This window comes from Vicia villosa, linkage group LG7, assembly GCF_029867415.1.
Source record: "Vicia villosa cultivar HV-30 ecotype Madison, WI linkage group LG7, Vvil1.0, whole genome shotgun sequence".
Lineage (NCBI taxonomy): Eukaryota > Viridiplantae > Streptophyta > Magnoliopsida > Fabales > Fabaceae > Vicia > Vicia villosa.
In genome coordinates, this window is record NC_081186.1 from 95,004,936 (window position 1) to 95,025,774 (window position 20,839).

At 35.1% G+C, this 20,839-nt stretch overlaps 2 protein-coding genes across 3 annotated transcripts; one reads left to right on the forward strand and one right to left on the reverse strand.

The window, feature by feature from the left end:
- The first annotated feature begins 9,216 nt into the window (after positions 1-9,216).
- LOC131617869 (protein argonaute 4-like) lies at positions 9,217-15,163 on the forward strand. The gene is made up of 23 exons (XM_058889139.1): positions 9,217-9,357; positions 9,989-10,216; positions 10,318-10,523; positions 10,609-10,833; positions 10,919-11,055; positions 11,142-11,239; positions 11,325-11,422; positions 11,573-11,732; positions 11,985-12,101; positions 12,181-12,288; positions 12,372-12,434; positions 12,521-12,634; positions 12,709-12,877; positions 12,972-13,084; positions 13,178-13,312; positions 13,421-13,563; positions 13,678-13,740; positions 13,940-14,003; positions 14,080-14,191; positions 14,286-14,359; positions 14,582-14,676; positions 14,768-14,799; positions 14,887-15,163. The coding sequence occupies exons 2-23, from the start codon at positions 9,992-9,994 to the stop codon at positions 15,051-15,053; spliced, it is 2,718 nt and encodes a 905-aa protein (XP_058745122.1). The 5' UTR covers positions 9,217-9,357; positions 9,989-9,991; the 3' UTR covers positions 15,054-15,163.
- A 2,233-nt stretch (positions 15,164-17,396) lies between these two features.
- On the reverse strand, positions 17,397-20,085 carry LOC131615952 (adenylate kinase isoenzyme 6 homolog). Of its 2 annotated transcripts, none has more exons than XM_058887149.1 (4): positions 19,942-20,085; positions 19,509-19,696; positions 17,768-17,913; positions 17,397-17,664 (listed from the first exon to the last, which is right to left on the reverse strand). In XM_058887149.1, exons 1-4 carry the CDS (start codon positions 20,066-20,068, stop codon positions 17,484-17,486), a joined length of 642 nt encoding a protein of 213 aa, XP_058743132.1. In that variant the 5' UTR covers positions 20,069-20,085; the 3' UTR covers positions 17,397-17,483. The 2 variants fall into 2 exon arrangements, with proteins under 2 accessions (XP_058743132.1, XP_058743133.1); XM_058887150.1 differs by having other exon boundaries at positions 19,509-19,706; positions 19,942-20,057.
- Between the last annotated feature and the right edge of the window lie 754 nt (positions 20,086-20,839).

Genomic DNA, 20,839 nt, shown 5'->3' on the forward strand with positions numbered 1-20,839 from the left:
ACTTGTTAGATATACTTATCACAATATGGACATGTTACATATCTTCCTTTTTTGAGCTTCAGGGTCAACCAATTGACTCTTACAACTTCTTGCATTATGGCCATGTACATCACATGTTGTGCAACAATAACTTCTTTGTGTGCTCCCCTTATTTGGGTCTTCATCTGGTTCCTTCCTCCTTAATATTTTAGCATTCAAGGTCCTCTCTTATATGTTGGAGGTAATATTTTCTCTACGTCAACTTCATACCACATTTCTAAAAGTTACATATCTCATTGTCCACACCACTAGATGAAACTATATTTTCAACACCAACAGGGCCGTCTTTGAGGGCGTGCAAGACGGCCTACCGCACAGGGCCTCAAAATTTTTAAAGTTATTTATGGTTAAATGGGGCCTCATAAAATATTTGTCAGGTTAAATCTTGATTATATAGGGCCTCTATTTATTTTATTCTTGCTAAATTGTGGCTAGCCTACACAGGGACTCCAAAAACTTGAGACAGCTCTGATAATATTGTTGTAATTTATATATAATTGCCCAATTTTAATTTTAAAAAAGAAAGCGAATAATATTTTTAAGAAATCTCACCTTGTATAAAATTATATAATTGTCACAATATATTCAAAAAGAAAAATAAAAGAAAATTTCTTTACCCACCTCCCTAGGGGGTCACCCCCAGCGAAAACCCCACTTTACCCCTGCTTCGGAAATGCATTTCCGAAGTTTTTTTTTTTTAAATTTTCTCAGACTTCGGAAGTGCATCTCCGAAAACACCTCATGGGGGGTGTTTTCGGAGATGCACTTCCGAAAACACCTTTTTTCAGATTTTGGAGGGTTTCGGAAATGCACTTCCGAATTATGCAGAAACTGTGTTTTTTTTTTTATGTTTTTCGAAACAGTCTCGTATTTTTAATTAAAGGAAAACGCCAAATAAAATAAGCCGATCCAAATAAGCGACATATAAACAAAAAATACTAATATGATAAATCAAATCCAAATAATATATACAAGCCGACCCAAATAGTAATAGTGTGCGAATGATACAATCCGAAAACAAAAAAAATAAACCCGGACTCCTACTGGGTATGCCTAACCCTCTATCCCTGGGACCTCCTCTGCCGCCTGTATGCCGCCGCACGGCCCGCATCAGTGACGATCATCTCCATCACGGTGACTGCCTCTGGACCGCCCTGATGAACGACACCTCGATCCAACGCGTCCCGCCCAAGCATCTCTATCCGCTGGCAGATCGGCAGGAGATCAATGGCGTGGTCATCCTCGGCCTGCTGGTTCTCCAGGATCTCCTTGTGTGCTGGCCTAGGAGCGTCGGGAGCGTCGGGTCTCAGCAGAGGATGTGACACCTGGTAGAACCATGTGACATACCCCTCCACACTCTGCCAGTCCTGGGTGACCCGAATGCGACAATACTCCTCCGGTACCACATGACGCTCCCAATCCTCAAATATGCCAGTGAGCTGCACTCGGGTCACTGCCGCATGCACCGCTCAAAGAGATACCAGACCATGGTGCTGGTCCCGCATGCCAACCAGCCAGAATATAAAGATATGCCGTCAAAGGGGACAATATGAGTGTAGTCGCTGAATGGCCTCCAAGTGACGTCATCATGCATCGTGCGGTCCAGGTACCCACGGTATGGTCCCACTGCATTGTTCCCCCTCTGGAGAACGTATCTGGCGGCACTGGGCATGGCATCATCGTACTCAAGATCAATGTGGAAGCCGTGGATGCGGGAGAAGTAAGAGATGATCCAGCTCTGAAACACAAACACGATAATGTATTAAAAATAAATACGAAACATAAATAAATACGAAACAATTAAAATGAAACGTACAGTAAGTCGTGTGCAGGATCCGGTCAACTGCCTCGTCCTCCAGTTGGAGGCCTCATTCAGCTTCTGGTATAGGTATGCCAGAGTAGTTGTCCACAAAGATCACACCGCCTACCACAAACATGTACCAGCACCAGAGAGCGCAGCCACGGTGATACTGTGTAAATAGGTCGTCACCCGCATCCTCGGATTCGGCCGCCGACACCAGGTGGTGCTCAAAATAGGCGCTCAGTATGGTGAACCGGATATGAGGCCTAGATGTCGTGATGCACTCATAGTCAGCAGCAACTTCGGGCTCCATACCCAAATAGAACGCCATCCACTGACTGGCTTCGACCCTCTGGATCTGGGAGTGGGTCAACAGCGCCCCCTGATCGGCAGGTGGAGAAGACACTGCACATCATGCAAGGTGATCGTCATCTCCCCAACCGGTAAGTGGAAAGAAGACGTCTCCCTGTGCCACCGCTCCACAAAGGCCCCCTGCATGCAGTGGCTGATGGTGGTATACCCCGTCATGCAGAGCCCACTAAGCCCTGAAGCTCTCACCGCTTCGTTAAACCACTCAGCAGTTGGTTTAAACAGACTGAAAACCTTTCGCGAGTGGTTCACCATTTTCAAAGGCTCTCTCTCCTGTTACAAAAAAAACAAATAAAAAGTATGTTAAATAGACCGTTAAGAAAATATTGAATAAACGGCTAAATTATAAACGGTTAAATAATATAGTCGGGCAAATTATAAAAAATACCTCTCCCTCCCAGATACGCCGAGCGACGTGCTCGTGGTAGGTAAGCAGCACGAAAGTGTCAATGGGCCCTCCCGGGTAGCCCTCCTCCTGCTCATCCTCCTCCCCGAGTGGAGGGTCAACATCTGGTACCTCCTCCGCCTCGTGGTATGGCACTGCCTCCTCCTCCTCCTCCTCTCGCTGGCGGGAAGAAGATACCCGAGCCAGACGACTCCTCGATCCAGATGTAGAGGTACCCTCGTCCATCTGCACGGGAACTCGCACACGTCCCCGACCCTGCCCCCGTCCCTGCGTCGACGCCAGCTGCGCCGCCCGCTCGCGTCTAGCCGACGTAGTCTGGGTCTCTCTACCCTGTCTGATGCATGCTTGGTTGCCTGACATGTTCCTGAAAACAATTGAAATCGATTAATATGCGAGACAACAGAAAAAACTAAAAAAAATTGAAATTCTGATAGACTTCGGAAGTTCATTTTCGAAAATGGGAATGGAGGTGTTTTCGGAAATGAACTTCTGAAACACCCTGTGAAGAAGTTCTCTGCAACTTCCATGGCAGACCCCAAAATCCTAAATCATAACTAATTTTATTCATTCTAAACAACCTAAATAGCAGTTTAGAGTTTGAGTAATGGATCTAAACAACCTAAACAACCCTAATAGAGATATAATAATGGATCTAAAAATTGAAAAAAATTGATAAACTTACCACTAATAGAGTTTGAGATGATTTAGGTTGAGATTGGAAGAAGATGTTGGCAATCTCTAATACTTCACACTTGCTTTTTGCAGAAATTTTGAAGAGAGGCTGAGTTTGGAAGAAGATTAGGGTAAAATGAATGGGGGAGGGGGGCTGTTTTGCTTAATCTGCAAAACGCGCAGTATTTCGGAAACGAACTTCCGATGCTGTTTTCGGAAATGCATTTCCGAAATAAGACAAATTTTGAAAAAAAAAAGGCGCTTTCGGAGATGCATATCCGAAAACACCTTTTTTTGCATTTCGAAAATGCATTTCCGAAGTCAGGAATATATGTGGTTTTTCACCAGAGGTGACCTAGAAGGTTGGGAGGTGGGCAAAGAAATTACCAAATAAAATTACAACTAACTTCAAAGAAAAAGCGATTTTCATCTTTGTATGTAGAGTCCTAGAGCGTTGATAGTTTTTAAAGTATTACAAAGTCATCTAATAAAACAATTCATAATAAAGGAGTAAACTATTATATCATGCAATAAGACTCTAATAATAAATCAATATAATTAATGCAAATAATAAATTAAAAGAATAATAGTTTTATTATGAATATTTTAATCTATATAGTTTTGTTTTCTCATAAAAAATTTAATATCTGTTATGAATAAATATTATTGTGGATGTCCATATATATTCTTATCTTTCATCTTCATATTTTCTATTAAGTGGTATAGTAAGGTTATGATTTTTCACCTTCCTAATATCCTATAAATAGAGACCACTTTACAATGTAAAGCACACTTGAAAGAAGATGATAATACAATATTACTTTTTTCTTCTCTTTCTCTCATTCATCTCTCCTTCATCTCTATACTGTTTTGGTTAATTTCATAACACGTTATCAGCACGAAACTCTACCGTGTGAGCGATTTTATGATCAATTTGCATAATCATGTTTCTTCTCTTTCGAGTAAGTTTTTAAGATTTTTCTTCATCTTATAGATTAAACTTTAGCATGCTATTCTATTATTTATTTTTTTGTATAAGATTTCATTGGAAATTTTGTTTAATTAACACAATTATATATTTTAAAGTTGTCTATCATCGATAAGTTCTTGAAGCATCCCTGAAGGATTGCTTAAAGAATGATTATTCAATTTTTATGAAAACAACGATTGTAATTTTCATGCATTCCTGAAGAATTGCATGAATAGCGTGCATCCCAGAAGAATTATAAATATTATTATTTTTATTAGTAAACGAATTGTTATTGAGTTCCTGAAGAACTACAAAATGTGATTGAGTTCCTGAAGAACTATAAAAAAAAATTGTGATTGTGATTGAGTTCCTGAAGAACTATACACAAAAAAAAAAAACTCTCTTAAACTAATGTTAAGATATCTCAGGAGGATTGTTTAAAAAATTATTTTTCTTAATCGATGTGAATATTTGTGACATGACTTTGAAGGGTTTTCTTTGAGCTTCCTAGAAGGATTATGCAAATAATTTTTTTTCTTTTTATCACTACGAGGATCATTTGTGATATATAATTCCCGAAGAGTTAAAGTTTTAAAATAAGGATTTCTCACACCTTAAAATGTTGTATCTAGAATATTAGAAGAATTTCATCATGATATTAATGAAACCCAGAAGGATTGCATCTATACTAATAACATATCCTAGAAGAATTGCATATGTTATAGATGGATTGGATCAATAATAGTGAAGTATTCCAGAAGAATTTCACAAAGAAATTTTTGTGTTTCAATGTAAAAAAAAAAAAAAACTTGTAATATACTCATAAAATGTTTGTCATTCCAGAAGAATGACATGAGTGACTCTAGCACATCCCAGAATGATAACTATATTTTTGGATTATTGTAATTTTCTAGCATTTGGCTATGTTAAAAACTTATTAAATTTGTTAGAGTATAAATTATTTCATAATTAGAATTATAAATCTATATATTTCATCTATATATATATATATATATATATATATATATATATATATATATATATATATATATATATATAATTTTAGTGATATGATTTTGTATGATTTTAATAATTATATGATAATATGTTCATATGCATGTGTATGATTAAAATGTTAAATCATGAGATATTATTAGGATGATCATTGTTTGCGGATACAATTTTTTTTATTCACATTATTTCTAAATATTGATATTTTAACAAGAGAATTAAAACATTGTAATCTATTAAAGAATATATCAATAGTCTAAAGTTGCTACATATTTTATTGTTATAATAGTGCTTAGATTTCTCATATAAATTTTAATTATACTATTATTTTCTTTTTACAAGTATAGTGTATGGATGACATTTGTTAGTCCATCTTAAAGGCACACGAAAGTAAGCTCATATTTTGATAGAGTTGAGATTCGAATGAACTTTAATCCTTTATATTTTATTTTTGTGTGTTCTCTTTATGTCTTGCCAAATATTTCCGTCATAGATAATTCACATGAATTATATTGGAGGTATTGAATATCTTTGTATTACACAAATGAATTTGGACATAAAATGTATAATAGAAAAGCTGTTGCTTTTCCCTCGGGCTTGTACTACACTTATATTAGTACAATTGAAGCACATGTCCTTGTAAACCAGTAGTTTACAAATTACACTTAAATGTGTCGTTGGTAAAACCAGTTGGGTCATCTCGGATATAATATGATGCGAATAATTTGTATTGAAGAACCAAAAGTTTCTTCAATCTAGTCAATTTTTGTGAGTTTCTAAAGGAAAATAAAAATTTGAGAAATGGCGTTTTTATGACATTAATTGTTGCATCGACTAAAATATCATGCATATGTCTCTACTCACACCCCGAAGTTCGTGAAATTATTTTCTCAACTAATTAGACTAAGATCTTGTTTTCTGGATTTTTTAGAATTTTATGTATAAGTATCACATATATTATTAAAATTGATATTGAATATCATATAATATATGTTCATAAAAAGAAAATGGACCCGAAAATCCATTCTTTAGACGTCTAAAGTTAATTATATGGTTGATACTTATGAGATCATCAATTTTAAATTAAATATTTGAAACACCCAAAGTATAATATTAAGATATTTATTCACATTAAGCCAACAAGATACTATATCTTAGTCCTCCCTAATTTATTCTAATATTTCTCATCTTAGTGAACATTTGGATGTGTTGTGTATATTTCAATTGCTCCAATATAATACATTAAGATGAGTCATGAAAGAATATTGGAAAAATATAATTAATATGACTCTCAATTTTGAGGATATAATTTGAGAAAATAATCAAATACTTGATTGCAGCCCAGTAGGCTGATTATCACTTGATAAATTAATTTTCCCAATATTAGGGGGAGGGAAATGAACAGCTGAAATCATGAACAAGAAGTTCAAATGAACAGATGAAATTATGAACAAGAAGTTCAAATGAACAATTTAAAATAAATTGTTGTCTTGATCCTCGTACAAATCAATATGAACCAAAAGTTCAAAATATTATTCATTTGCAAAGTCTATGAAATAAGTTATCAGCTGATAATACTCCACTCAAAGTGAATTCTCCTATTGGATAATATAATATTGCAAATGAGTTGTTGTCGCGCCTGAAGCGTGGTATGAAAGTGGGTTCCAATGTTAAAAGTTCTCTACTAAGAAAAGAAACTAAAGATGACCCAACTGAGGATATGAAAATGCTAAGAGCACTTTGACTTGATTTAATTTTCAGTTCCAGAAGAACAAATCAAGTACTTGAAATATGAAATAAAGAGATCTCGATAAATTATGTCATGGATGAAATGGAATGGAACCGAAATTGAGATAACCAAATAAAGTCAATATTGACAATGTCTTTGTATACAATATAACGCTAAAAGTGATCAATGATAACGAGGATCATGATTCAAAGTCTATTAAAGATTAGAGACTAAGTGAGAATTGGCCAAAATAAATATATTCAATTGAATAAGAATTAAACTCACTTTACAAGTGACTCACTTTTGGACTTGTAGTTCGAACACCTCATGGTGTGAAACTAATTGGATATAAATGAGTTTTTGTGAAAAAGAAAAATAAGAATGATATAAAGTTTGATTTATAGCTTAATGATTTTCACAAAGACCTAAGATTGATTTTGATAAAACATATTCACCTGTAGTGGATTCAATTGATTTTTGATAATTAATTAGCCTTGTAACACATGAAGGGCTTAATTTGAACATGATGGATGTAATGACATCTTATTTATATGGTTCACTTAATAGTGACATTTACATGAAACTCCCTGAAGAGTTCAATATACTAGAGGCACGTAATTTTGGATCTCGAGAAAACTACTCTATCAAATTGAACAAGTTTCTCTATGGGTTGAAATAATCTGGATGCATGTGGTATAATCACCACAGTGAATATTTACTAAATGATGGATATACAAATAACTCAATTTGTCCTTGTATTTTCATAAAATGATATGGAAAAGTATTTGCAATAATAGTTGTCTATGTGGATGACATAAGTATTATTGGAACTCCTGAAGAGCTTCCAAAAGCTATAAATTGCTTAAATAAAGAGTTTGAGATGAATGACTTAGAAAAGATAAAATATGTCTAGGTTTGCAAATTGAGCATGTGGACAAAAGAATATTTGTACATCAAGAAGGCTATATAGAAAAGTGTTGAAATGATTCTATATGGACAATGATCTTTAGATGAAAATGTTAGATCATTAGATGTGGAGAAAGATCTTTTTAGGTCTCAAGAAAATGATTACAAAAATTGTTTGGTCCTGAAGTACCATATCTTAGTGCAATTGGAGCACTAATGTATCTTGCTAATTATACACGTCTCGATATATCGTTTGTGGTCAATCTATTACCAAGATACAATTATTCGCATACATGAAGACATTTGAACGGAGTCAAACATATACTTCGTTATCTTAAGAGATGCTGGTTACTTGTCAGATTCTCACAATGGTAGATCAGAAAGTGGTTATTTGTTTACATGTGATGGTACAACCATTTCATGGAGATCTATGAAACAATCATGACAACAACTTCATAAATTCTCGCATAACTATTAGCACTACATGAAGTACTTTGAAGAAGACATTTTAAGCAACTACTACAAATAATATCGTCTCACATGTAAATGTATATATGAGGGGGAGAAATAAATATTTTCTGCACTCTTTTTCCCTTCACCATGGTTTTGTCCCACTGGGTTTTTTTGGTAAGGTTTTTAACGAGGCAGTTCACAATCAAAGGATATTGTACTCTTTATCCTTCACTAGTTTTTTTATTCCCTATTAAGTGGTATAGTAAGGTTATGATTTTTCACCTTCCTAATATCCTATAAATAGAGACCACTTTACAATGTAAAGCACACTTGAAAGAAGATGATAATACAATATTACTTTTTTCTTCTCTTTCTCTCATTCATCTTTCCTTCATCTCTATATTGTTTTGGTTAATTTCATAACAATATCAAAATTATCAAAATAAAATAATAGTTACGATCCTCATTTGGCAAAACATGTGATTCGCGTGCTACTGTCTAGACACTAGAGCTTGTTGCGGAATACTATTTGGTGTTCTTATTTTAGATTTTTTTGTATTATTTACTTAGTCAAAGTTGATAGAAAATTTTGGACATTTAAATAAGTGATAGATAGGCCTGCTGCATGCAGTGGAGGAGAGTGATAATTGGAGAAAATTTTGCCACAATCAGTTATTTGCTTTTAGACTGATAGAATTCATTCAAACTTCTAATAATAGAAAATTCCAATAAGTATTCCGTACTTTAAAAGTTAAACCAATAAATATTTAGTACTTGAAAAGTTAAATTAACCATAAGTATTTAGTTCTTGAAAAGTTAAACCAATAAATATTTAGTACTTGAAAAGTTAAACCATAAGTACATGTTTTAATGTAGTTTGGAAAGTAGCTATAAGAAACAACATAACATCATTTCATTTCATTTCCCTCTGCTTCATCTAATTCCATATTCAAACAAAGCCTTAAGGCTAAACACTTATATATTTTCATCTCATTTCCAAGGTAATCCATTTTCTCTTCCATTTTTAGTATATTTTGTCTGTATGGTGATGCTTTGCTGTTTTCAGTTTTCTATTTGTTGATTTTGTTAGAATTTTCTGTAACGTGGTTACGTCAATGCAGTTTTTCTTTGTTTTAGCTCTTTTTTTTTTCTTCATGAATTTTGCATGTGTTGTAATTTTGTTTGATCACTCTATTTTTGCTGATGAACGTTTACTCGATTTGATTTTGTTCCGTCCAACCGAGTATTATTTAACTATGTAACACTAATACCTCTTGAAAAAAACTGTGTCTGTCATGTGTCAGTATCGGACACATGCATCGGAATTTATGATTGTGTTTAATTTTTTTTATTTATTCAAATTATTCTGTTTAATTGATCTTACACTATACTCTCTTGGTCTCACTAGCTCTGATTTATGAGGAAATACTCATCAATAATAATATTTTCACGTGTGTATAGTTTTTCTCTTTAGTTCTTTGTTTTTGTTAACTTATTTTTAGGTATTTTACTTGACTTGCATGTATGTGTATTTTGCATACGTAAATTCTTTGATGTTAGGGTTTTAGATGAGTTGCATGATAGATTAATATACATAAGAGCAAATAGTAATAGTTCTGTGAATCTATTCAGGACATGGCTTCACATGACAATGAGGAATGTTTGCCCCCACCACCTTCCATTGTTCCATCTCATGTTAAACCCCTCAAAATAGAACCAGAGCTGGTTAAGAACAAGGATCCTCCTAGGGTTCCTATAGCGAGGCGTGAACTGGGATCGAAGGGTCGTGCATTGACTTTGCTGACCAATCACTTTAAAGTGGAAGTTGCCAACACTGATGGATATTTCTACCAGTACAGTGTATGTTTTGAATTTCATGATTGATTTGTTTGTTTGTTGCTATGATTTTCACATTTACTCTTCTGTTATGTGTTTAGTATTACGCTGTATTTGTTGTGCAGGTTGCTCTTTTTTATGAAGATGGACGTCCTGTTGAGGCGAAGGGTTCTGGTAGAAAGATACTGGACCGAGTTCAAGAAACTTATAAGTCTGAGCTGAATGGTAAAGACCTTGCGTACGATGGTGAAAAAACATTGTTCACTATGGGATCTCTAGCTCAGAACAAGCTTGAGTTTACTGTTGTTCTTGAAGACGTAACGTCTAGCAGGTTGAAATGTCTGAATGTTGGTTTTCAATTTTTTGTGTTTTTCTTGGTTATTTATGTTTATGATATTTAACTTTTTTTTGTATAGGAATACTCGTAACTTGAGCCCGGATGCGTGTGGAAGTTCTAATGATGTTGATAGGAAGAGGGTCAGAAGATCCTTCCGTTCCAAGAAATATAAAGTTGAAATCAACTATGCCTCCAAAATTCCTCTGCGGGCTATTGCCAATGCCTTAAGAGGGAATGAAACCGACAATTATCAAGAAGCCATTAGGGTGCTTGATATTATACTGAGGCAACATGCCGCTAAACAGTGAGTGATTTTCATAACTTAATATATTTTATTTATTTATTATTTAATTACACCAGTAATAATGTTTTCTAATATTCTATTGCAGAGGTTGTCTTCTTGTGCGCCAAAATTTCTTCCACAATGATGTTAGGAATTTCAAACCTGTGAACGGTGGGGTACTTGGGGTCCGAGGGCTGCATTCCAGCTTTAGAACAACACAAAGCGGACTTTCTCTAAATATAGGTTTGTTTTTTATGCCTCAAGTGTCTATCTTTTCATCTGCATTAAACTATTTTGTTGTGATTCCTTATTTCATTCTATTTGTTTAGATGTGTCCACAACTACGATTGTCCAGCCCGGGCCTGTTTTGGACTTCTTGCTCTCAAATCAAAATGTGACAGATCCTTACCATCTTGATTGGGCTAAGGTAACCAAGTGACCTAAAGACTTCTTGGTTTGTTTAATCGTTCTTCAACCGTTTGTAATGCTCAATCGTATATTTTGTTGTGTAGGCCAAAAGGACTCTGAAAAATTTAAGGATCAAAACCAGCCCTTCAAACCAAGAGTACAAGATTATTGGGCTGAGTAACTTGCCTTGCAAGAAAGAAACGTAAATTTTCTATCTCACTATATATTGATTCCTTTTGATGCAATGGTATCCATTTATTAACTTTCTTAATGTCACCGTAGGTTACTTGAAGTTCCTGGGTACATGCTGGCTGTTTAGTTAATGTCATTAAAGGAAGTGTGTGTTTTGTAGATTTACTCTGAAGAAGAAAGGGGGTGGAGAAGATGACTCAGAAGAGATCACTGTTTATGATTATTTCGTAAAGCGACGAAATATTGCTCTGAAGTGTTCTGCTAACTTTCCGTGTATTAATGTTGGGAAGCCCAAAAGACCCACTTATGTCCCAATTGAGGTAGATTTGGTGCTATATATATTTTTTTAGTATCAGCCTATTAGCTAAACTACTTGGCTCTGCTAATTTTTCTGTAGCTAACCAACTAATCACGAGATAATTCCGACTTAACATATTTTGATCAGTCATTTTATAAATATATAAATTACAATAATGAAACTCTTTACCGTATAGAATCAATATTTTTGAAACTCATGATTTAAGATTTTTCCTCACTATTTGTTGACTCTCTACCGTATGTCTTTTACTCAGCTTTCTGATCTGGTTTCCCTTCAACGGTACACAAAAGCCCTATCCACTCACCAACGGTCTTCTCTTGTTCAGATGTCGAGGCAGAATCCTCAACAACGGATGAGGGATTTGTCCGATGTAAGTATCATTACTATATATTGGGCGATTGGCTGTAATGTACATTTCACTTAACTGTGTGTTATTTGCTGATTTACAGGCGCAGAGAACCAGTAACTACAGTTCCGATCCCATGCTAAGGAACTGTGGCATTTCTATAACTACTCGGTTCACACAAGTGGATGGGAGAGTTTTGGATGCACCAAGGGTATTAGCCTTTGTTCCTTGTTGTGCAATCTATCCTTTTAATCTATACAGTCGTATAAAATTTGTTCTATATTCATTTTTCAGCTGAAGTTCGGAAATGGTGAAAATTTCAATCCCAGAAACGGGAAATGGAATCTGAATGACAAGGTATTCAAGTAAACTCTCGGCTTTATTTTTTATTATTTTGATATTTTCCTAAACATTTCTCCCTAATGATTCAATAATATTCTCAGATAATTGTGGAACCTGTCAAAATAAGTAAGTGGGCTGTGGTGAACTTCTCTGCTTCTTGCGATTTGCAAAGGCTTGTGGATGGTCTGAAAAAATGCGGAAGAATGAAAGGAATTGTAAGTTATATTCCAACTTACTTATAGACATTCTTAAAAAGAGTAACTCATTCTTTGTTGTTTATTATTGGCAGCAAGTTGAAAGTCCTTTCGGTATGTTTGAAGAGCAAGATCAGTTCAGCAGTTCATCACCCGTCTTACGTGTTGAGGAAATGCTTAAGCAAGTTAGGTCCGAACATCCTAAGGAGCGGCCTCAATTTCTCCTCTGTGTGCTTCCTGAGAAAAAGAACTCAGAACTTTATGGTTTGATCTTTGATATATTTCCACGTTTCGTTTACTTATTAATTTAAAGCAATTGTCAAATGTTCTTAACGAAAAATTATTCTGACGTGTGAAGGTCCATGGAAGAAGAAGAATCTTGTTGAGCATGGAATTGTTACTCAGTGCATAGCGCCTGCTAAGCTAAACGACCAATACCTGACCAATGTTTTAATGAAGATCAATGCTAAGGTATATTTATTTTTGCACTGATTTCTTTTGAAACTTGTCATTCATTAGCCATGTCCTTTTGTCCAACCGTTGAATGTTTTTATTCCTTTGTAGCTTGGTGGAATGAATTCTCTGTTAGGGATTGAACGTTCTCCATCCGACCATATTATATTTAATGTTCCGACTCTAATTTTGGGCATGGATGTTTCTCATGGTTCACCTGGTCAAGACATTCCATCCATCGCTGCGGTAGTAAAAGTTTTGTTATTCTGTCCACTCTTAATAATATTCTTGGTCTAAATTTTACAGTTATCTATTTTTGATTTATTTTTCGTGCTTCAATACCTAAATATGTAGGTCGTAGGCTCAAGACAATGGCCACTGATATCTAAATATAAGGCATGTGTACGAAGTCAGGGTTCTAAGGTTGAAATGATTGACAATTTGTTCAAGCCTGTGCCTGGTCCAAAGGGTACAACCAAGGATGAAGGAATTATAAGGTTTATTTATTTTTTATTCTAAGTTTTCTCCAGATTTTCACCACTGTAAGATCATTCAACTATCGTGTTTAGATATTGGCCGTGTTTATTGAGATTTGGTTTTATGATGTGCAGGGAACTTGTAATGGAATTCTATTTAAGTTCTAGGAAAATACCAAAAAATATTATCATTTTCAGGTTAACTTGCTTTCCCAAGTTTCTACCATTAATTTTCTTCAATTTTAGTTACAATTATGGTACTTTTTTTGTTTTCATGCCAAGATAATTTGTTATAGTTGGTTTATTTGTACTTGTGTGTTTTATTGCTTTTGATGTTGTTTTGCAACCCTTCTGTTGTGATCTACTGAACTGGAATTCTTTTTGTTGTTTAATGTAGGGATGGTGTGAGTGAGTCTCAGTTCAACCAAGTCTTGAACATTGAACTCGGCCAAATCATTGAGGTTCTTGAATTCATCAAATATCTGCTTAAATATGAGTTGTTTTTCATTTGAATAATTCGTATCTTTTAAATTTTAGGCCTGTAAATTTCATGATGAAAGTTGGAAACCCAAGTTTACTGTTATTGTTGCCCAAAAGAACCATCATACAAAGTTCTTCCAACCTAGATCTTCCGACAATGTGCCGGCGGGTAAGCTGCTTGTTCTGAAATTTGTCATGGTTCCGTTATTTTATGTAAAGCATCGGTTTCATGTATAGTTGACAACCTCTTTTTGGTTTTTCAGGGACTGTTGTGGACAACACCATTTGTCATCCTAGGAATTATGATTTCTATATGTGTGCTCATGCAGGAAGCATTGTGAGTATCTCCAACTCTTTTTGAGTGATCATTTATGTTGAGTTTGAAGTTGCATGATTGTCACCAATACCGTTGTGTTTCTCGGCCTGTGACTTACATTATTTTTTATGATTTGTAATCCTAGAATAGAAGACTTAAATTTTAGCGTTCGTTAACTATTGTATTGTGTCATGTATTTATAATTTGTAATCCTTTATGATTGCTTTCAAAATCTGTTCTCAGGGGACGAGTAGGCCAACGCATTATCATGTTCTGTGGGATGAGATTGGCTTTTCTACCGATGATCTACAGGAGCTTGTCCACTCTCTGTCCTATGTGTAAGTGAACGACATATATCTGTTTTATGTTTCTGACACTATGATAAGCAATGAAATTTATCTTATGATATTATTTGTTTTATGAATATAGTTGTCAGAGGACCACCACTGCGATATCTATAGGTAAGTTCAATCGGAGTTTTGTTCATTTGTTCATCTTGTATTTTATTTTTGAAAAATAGGTTCTAATTAGTAAAATGTTGTATGCAGTTGCTCCAATCTGCTATGCGCACTTGGCTGCTGCACAAGTTGGACAGTTCATGAAGTTTGAGGATAGATCTGAAACATCATCCATTCGCGGTGGAGCAAACGCTTCTCCTGTCCCAGAGCTTCCAAAGTTACAAGAGGATGTCTGCAATTCCATGTTTTTTGTTTGAATGAATGTGGATATTAAGTTTTGCTGAACAAAAAGCTTGCAAACACTTGTTGACACATGCTTTCACATGTGTTGTATTGTATAATTGTATTCTTAGCAGCTAGTTTTAAAAATGTGAATACTATTATGTTCTGCTATTCGTTTTTCTTTGGCGCCATTCTTTAGGTTTTAATTTTATTTTGAATTGGTTTCCATAGGCATTACCTAGAAAAATATTGAATTGGTTACATATTTGTAAAACTGTTTTTCTAGGTAATCAGAAAAAGTTTTTGAAAAAGTTTTAAAAGATAAATAGCTGCCACCAAAAAGTTTTAGCTCTTTCTGATTCTGATGCAATTGATAATGACTCATACTTGATTATTTAATGTTGATCTATTCATTTTTTGCAATGTCTCACTTCTTTTAATGTTGATCTATTCATGTTTTGATCTATTCATACTTGATTATTATAACTATGAATCAAATGATACGAAGTGTACAATCTAAAATGTAGAAGAATTTGAAGAAGCCCCATTTTCTTTGGGAGCAGGCGCAGGAGCTGGTGGAAGATGATCAGAAACATCAACAGCAACCTCCTCCACTTAAGAAGTAATAGGTTTTGGCCTCCGTCAGCTCGAAAACGTCTCGTCCAGCACCTCTTGATATGTTGTTGATGAATCCTGTATCTATGCATTTCTCATAGCTTGTCTGGTTCACCTCTAACACATTGAAACTGTGTCTATCATATCCAAAATCTTGCAAAGTATATAAGAAAAACAAGTCGTGTTTAATATTAATAAGTACTTAGGGTATTGATATGACCGATTAATATGGTGATACATTCAGTCAAAAAGTATTATATATTAGTAAGATTTTGGATACCGCCGACAGAAAAAGATGATAGATACGACAAGGCAATCAGAAAGTTAAACAATGGTTGTTGATGTCTATGACTCCAAATATATCAATGATATGCCGTGAGTATGTTTGACAAACAACAATAAGCGCAGAACTTGAAAAGTCTGAAGCTTCAGCCATGGTGAATAGGAACAAAACAAATCAGAATGTTGCAAGATCAAATGAGGAAAAATTACTTCAAGGGGTCCCTCCAAGTCCACCCTTAAGGGTACTCATTGTGTCTAATATGGTCATACTAGAGATTGTTGTCTCGAGCTAGTTTGATGCCCAAAATGGTAACCAAAGAAAGAGGCATTCAAACAAAAAAAATTCTGATGCTGTTGAAGAAACAAAGACTCGTGAAAATTATTGTTGGAAAAAATTCATTTTTCGTAGCAATGAGGGGTAATGCTGAAGTAAGCCTAAGTCAACATTCGGTTCAGCCACCATACACCAAGTTATATAAAAAAAACTTCAGCCATATAAACTAAGAAAACCAAAAAACATGCTTAATGTCAATCATTCATCATCATATATGACTTGGAATCTAATCAACACCTCCCAGTCACAAATTTTATCCAGAGACTCTACTTGCTCAGGATTATTAGTCTGCCAACATATTTGTCACAAAAAACAACTCGCACTTGCCATCACCGCAAACAGCAACTTACCAATACTAACACCACATGCACTTGGTGCATTCGGTATTCTGATGAGTAAATTTTACTTCTTTTGCTCTTCTCTATTAAGCTAAATTAGCAAATTTGGTTATTATTTCTCCCTTATAAGTTCTAACTGAAATCCAAGACACATTTTAGACACATAATGAGTTTATACTCCAACTTAAGATCTCTCTCTAAAAGTGTTTTTTAAATATCTTTTGGGACAACACAACTATCACCAAAACTATATTATGGTGAAGAATGGAAGGATGGCAGTTCAAATAGTTGGTGAACCTTTTACTGCAGTGACTACACCAATTTTTAATTGCACTGGATCATGGTCAAACATATACATGGAAAACCATTCTTACTGAGGGCTTCTATTTCCTTTAGTGATAAATTTAACAATGATCCTTCATAGTTACTAAATGTCACTAATGCCGCATTTACTCACAGCTAATGTTAATAAAGGGTTTTTTTTCCTTTGAATTATAGAGAATCTAAATTTAATCTGAGCGATTTAGATTGTAGAATCCAAAAATTATTAACATAAGGGAGAAAAAAAGTGAGTGAAAGAGGAAAGTTTCTTGTCTTGTAGTTGTTCGGATTCTAGAATCCATAGTGTGTTTTTGAAGCTCCGGATTCTAGAATCTAGAGGGCATTTTTATCAATTCTAAGAGTCTCTTAGAGGTTAGGAAAAGATATCTTTCATGCCATATTCGATATCAGTATGTTTAAACCTTCCTACCCACCACAATTCACTTCGTAAATGAAAAACCAGGTAAAATTTGAATGCACTTTTGAGATGTCTAATTCAAAACCCATAGCATTAATGTCAAAAATATTGCAGATTCAAACATGTGAAACCCTGACTTAATACTTTTCATTATATCCTATACAGACCAGTTTCTGACCCAATCTGTCAGAGTTGCAATATTACTATCAATGTCTTCAATAGTGTTGCTTTTCAATGCAATAACTTTATCCTCTGCGTAACTTTCTTTAGCCTCCTCAAGTAAAACTTGAAAGATTTCAGATTCGACATTGTTGGAAAGCTTCGATTCTTTGTACCCTCTGTCACGGAGATGAAGAAATTAAAGTTAATGCTCTAAAAAGCTGAAACATACAACAGAATCACAAAATCAACATTCAACAACGGAAACACGTACTCCCATACCTTTTGGTCAAACGGTCATACAAAATGGTGTTATCAGTTTGAAGTACAACCACATAATTAAACCATCGCTCGGGAAAAAAATCACAGCCATGATAGTCCACGATGTTCCCTCCCTCTTCCATAACATCCTCGAGTTCATCACATACCTACAAAAACCATGAAAGATATCTCATTAATGCTGTCAATCGTGAATAGCAGAAAATAGAGGATTGCTAAAATTGAGCTGTGCGAGAGTGCTATGGCGCCACTTTAGTTGTTATTAGACAACATTTTGTACTAATTAGCGTATCGCAAAACAATAGCAGATTGTTCAAATTCCACTATGAAAGATTACCCTCTTATAGAGCAGAATCTATTATAGAGCAGGAGCAGGTAGATTCAGGTTTTATAGGCACTATGGATAGACATCAACCGGTACACTCTGGGAGACCAGACATGAGAAATCATACAGGTTTAAATATAGCTTCAGGGAATGCACAGGTCAGCAAGAATTTAGAATTGGAGGAGCATCACAGCAGGAACAGAAGAAAAAAAAGCAGGTACAACATTTTGGAGCCATACTCACACAGTTCTAAGGAGCTTAAAGTTCAAAGGAACACACAAACTAGTAATCACAATATCCAGGTATTGCAGAAAGATTATAACTCAACTACAGAGCCGCAGAACATAGATCATCATTGGTTCAAGGCTAAGGCAAATAACTTGAAACGGGAAAAACAGGAATTGGGTTCTCCAGTCTTAGCTCCACATCAAATACAAAATAATCAGGAAATTGGAGAAAATCAAATGTTACTATCTAGGAAACTACAGCACGCATCAGAGGAAAACATGGACATAATTCAAGAAGACAAACAAGGACTTTGTTGGAAATAAAGCTAGCTTGGCCCAATGTCCTGACAGTTCTAAGGAACAGGTAATAATGCAATCAATACATCCAATTCTCAGTCAACACTTAGTCAATCCTAAGGAGGAGGACTATCAAACGAAGACAGTTCGGGATAATCAGAATATACACATAACTCAGACAGAATACAATGCAAATCACAATAATCAGGATATTTCTCAAGGACAGCATGAGACAAATCATATTCCGAAGAAATCACTGCAGACCAAGGACGAGACTCAAAGGCAAGGCATCATGGAACCACAAACAAGAACAAAATTACAACAAAATGTTGATACATAGTTCGAGGAAGAATCACATGCAATTTCATAAAATCTGGACAGATTATCACATCTTCAAGAGCAAGGGGGCAGCATGACGCTGTAAAAGAAGACAGACCGTTACCATTGACCAACAAGGAATGTGAATCTAAGGACTATCAAGTAGGGACAAACCACTGGACCTCAAATGCAAGGTCAAGCAATAGATATTAAAACAGCAATTCAAAGGATCAACTTGAAGTTCTGTAAAATAAAATGGATATTATACGATGAAGAAAATTGATTTTAAGTGAATTGATTCTGTAAAATTGATTATGGGTAAAAGTAAGTTGAAGGTAAAGGGACTTATATTTGAATAAATTTCTGCAAAAGTGAATTGAACAACAAGTTTCAGACATTTAGACCCAAAAGCTACAAATACTAACTTCAAGTAGAACCAATTTTGGAAAGCATAATCAATTCTACAGAACAACAAAAACCAAACATGTCAGAATCAATTTTACACATCCATAATCAACTCTCCAAACATACACACAAAAGAATGATCTCAACTCAAGTATATAAATTGGTAGCTTACCAAATCTTCATTAAGAATGTAAGAATCAAGCTCGTCATCCCAACCATCATGCAAGTTCTTCTCTTTAACCAGTTCTCCAATATTGATGTGGCGGAGCTGAGTGGCTTCAGCCAGAGCAGTTGCCGTGGTTGTCTTTCCTGTTCCTGGTGTACCAGTCACCAAAATGTTTGGCCTCTTACCCACCATAGCTACAATACACTTCCCAATTAAGTTAGTGGAAGAAAAAAAAAACTTCAAAAATCGCTGAATTGTTAAGTGATTCGCTCAATTTCACATCCAAACAAAACGTTAAAAAGTATTTATCATTGTAAAACCTAAAAATGCATGAACTTTGGGGGAAAAAGAAACATATTGGGATTCATTCATAAATCTAGGGTTTTTGAAAGTCAAGTTGAGAAAATTCGAAAAGGTAAATGGGAAGAAGAGAGCATACTGGTGAAGAAGAAGAAGAGACGGCAGAAGTTTGGATTCCGGCAGCGAGCGTCGTTGTCGGCGGTGCTGTAGACGAGAGATAAGAGGGAATAGATTGAAATTAAATTTATATTTTTACAATTTTGCATATAAAAAATAATTAATGAAAGAGAATGGGCGCTTTAAGTAATTAAAATGACAAGTTATTTTAAAAATACGTGTATTTAGTGAATTAAAAATATATTAAAAATTGAAAATATTAATTTTTATAAAAATTATTTTTTTTATTTAATATGCTTTAAGAGTAACTTAAGTTAAGGGCATGATGAGAACCGTCAAAAAAATTTATCACCGTGTTAAATAATTTGTTGACAATAGATTTTTGTCTCGGTCAAATGCATTATTTAGTTTTTTGATTCAAGCATTTTCATAAAATAATTTTTCTTCCATTTTATATTTTGTTGAAATGCTAGCCCCCAACGCTGGCCAAGGTCTCCATATTGAGCTGGATGTGCAGGCCTAAAATGGAGACTGTCAGGGTCTACGTGTGTAGTGGAGGTCAGCACGTGGTCTCTAACCTGGTTCAATTGCTCAAAAATACCTAGGAATCGGAAGACGGGATATTTTCGGGGCACGATGACTCCGTAATATTTAGAGAGACAATCCTAAGTGAAGGTGTTGAATTTTCAATCACATTCGAGGAGGATAGCTACTCATGGGGTATGAGGAAGTGCCCTCGCATGGCAGTAACTGCTCGGATCACCTCATGTAGCTCGTTTATCGGGCGAGTTGGGCCAAGCCCTTCCCGACAGAGGGTTAAGTACGGGTTCATCCGAGGTGTCTTGTTGGGCCTTTCACCCAGTAGCACTGAATTAGGCCTTAGACTGTGTTTTGGGCCGAGTGGCAGCCCAGTTCAGAAC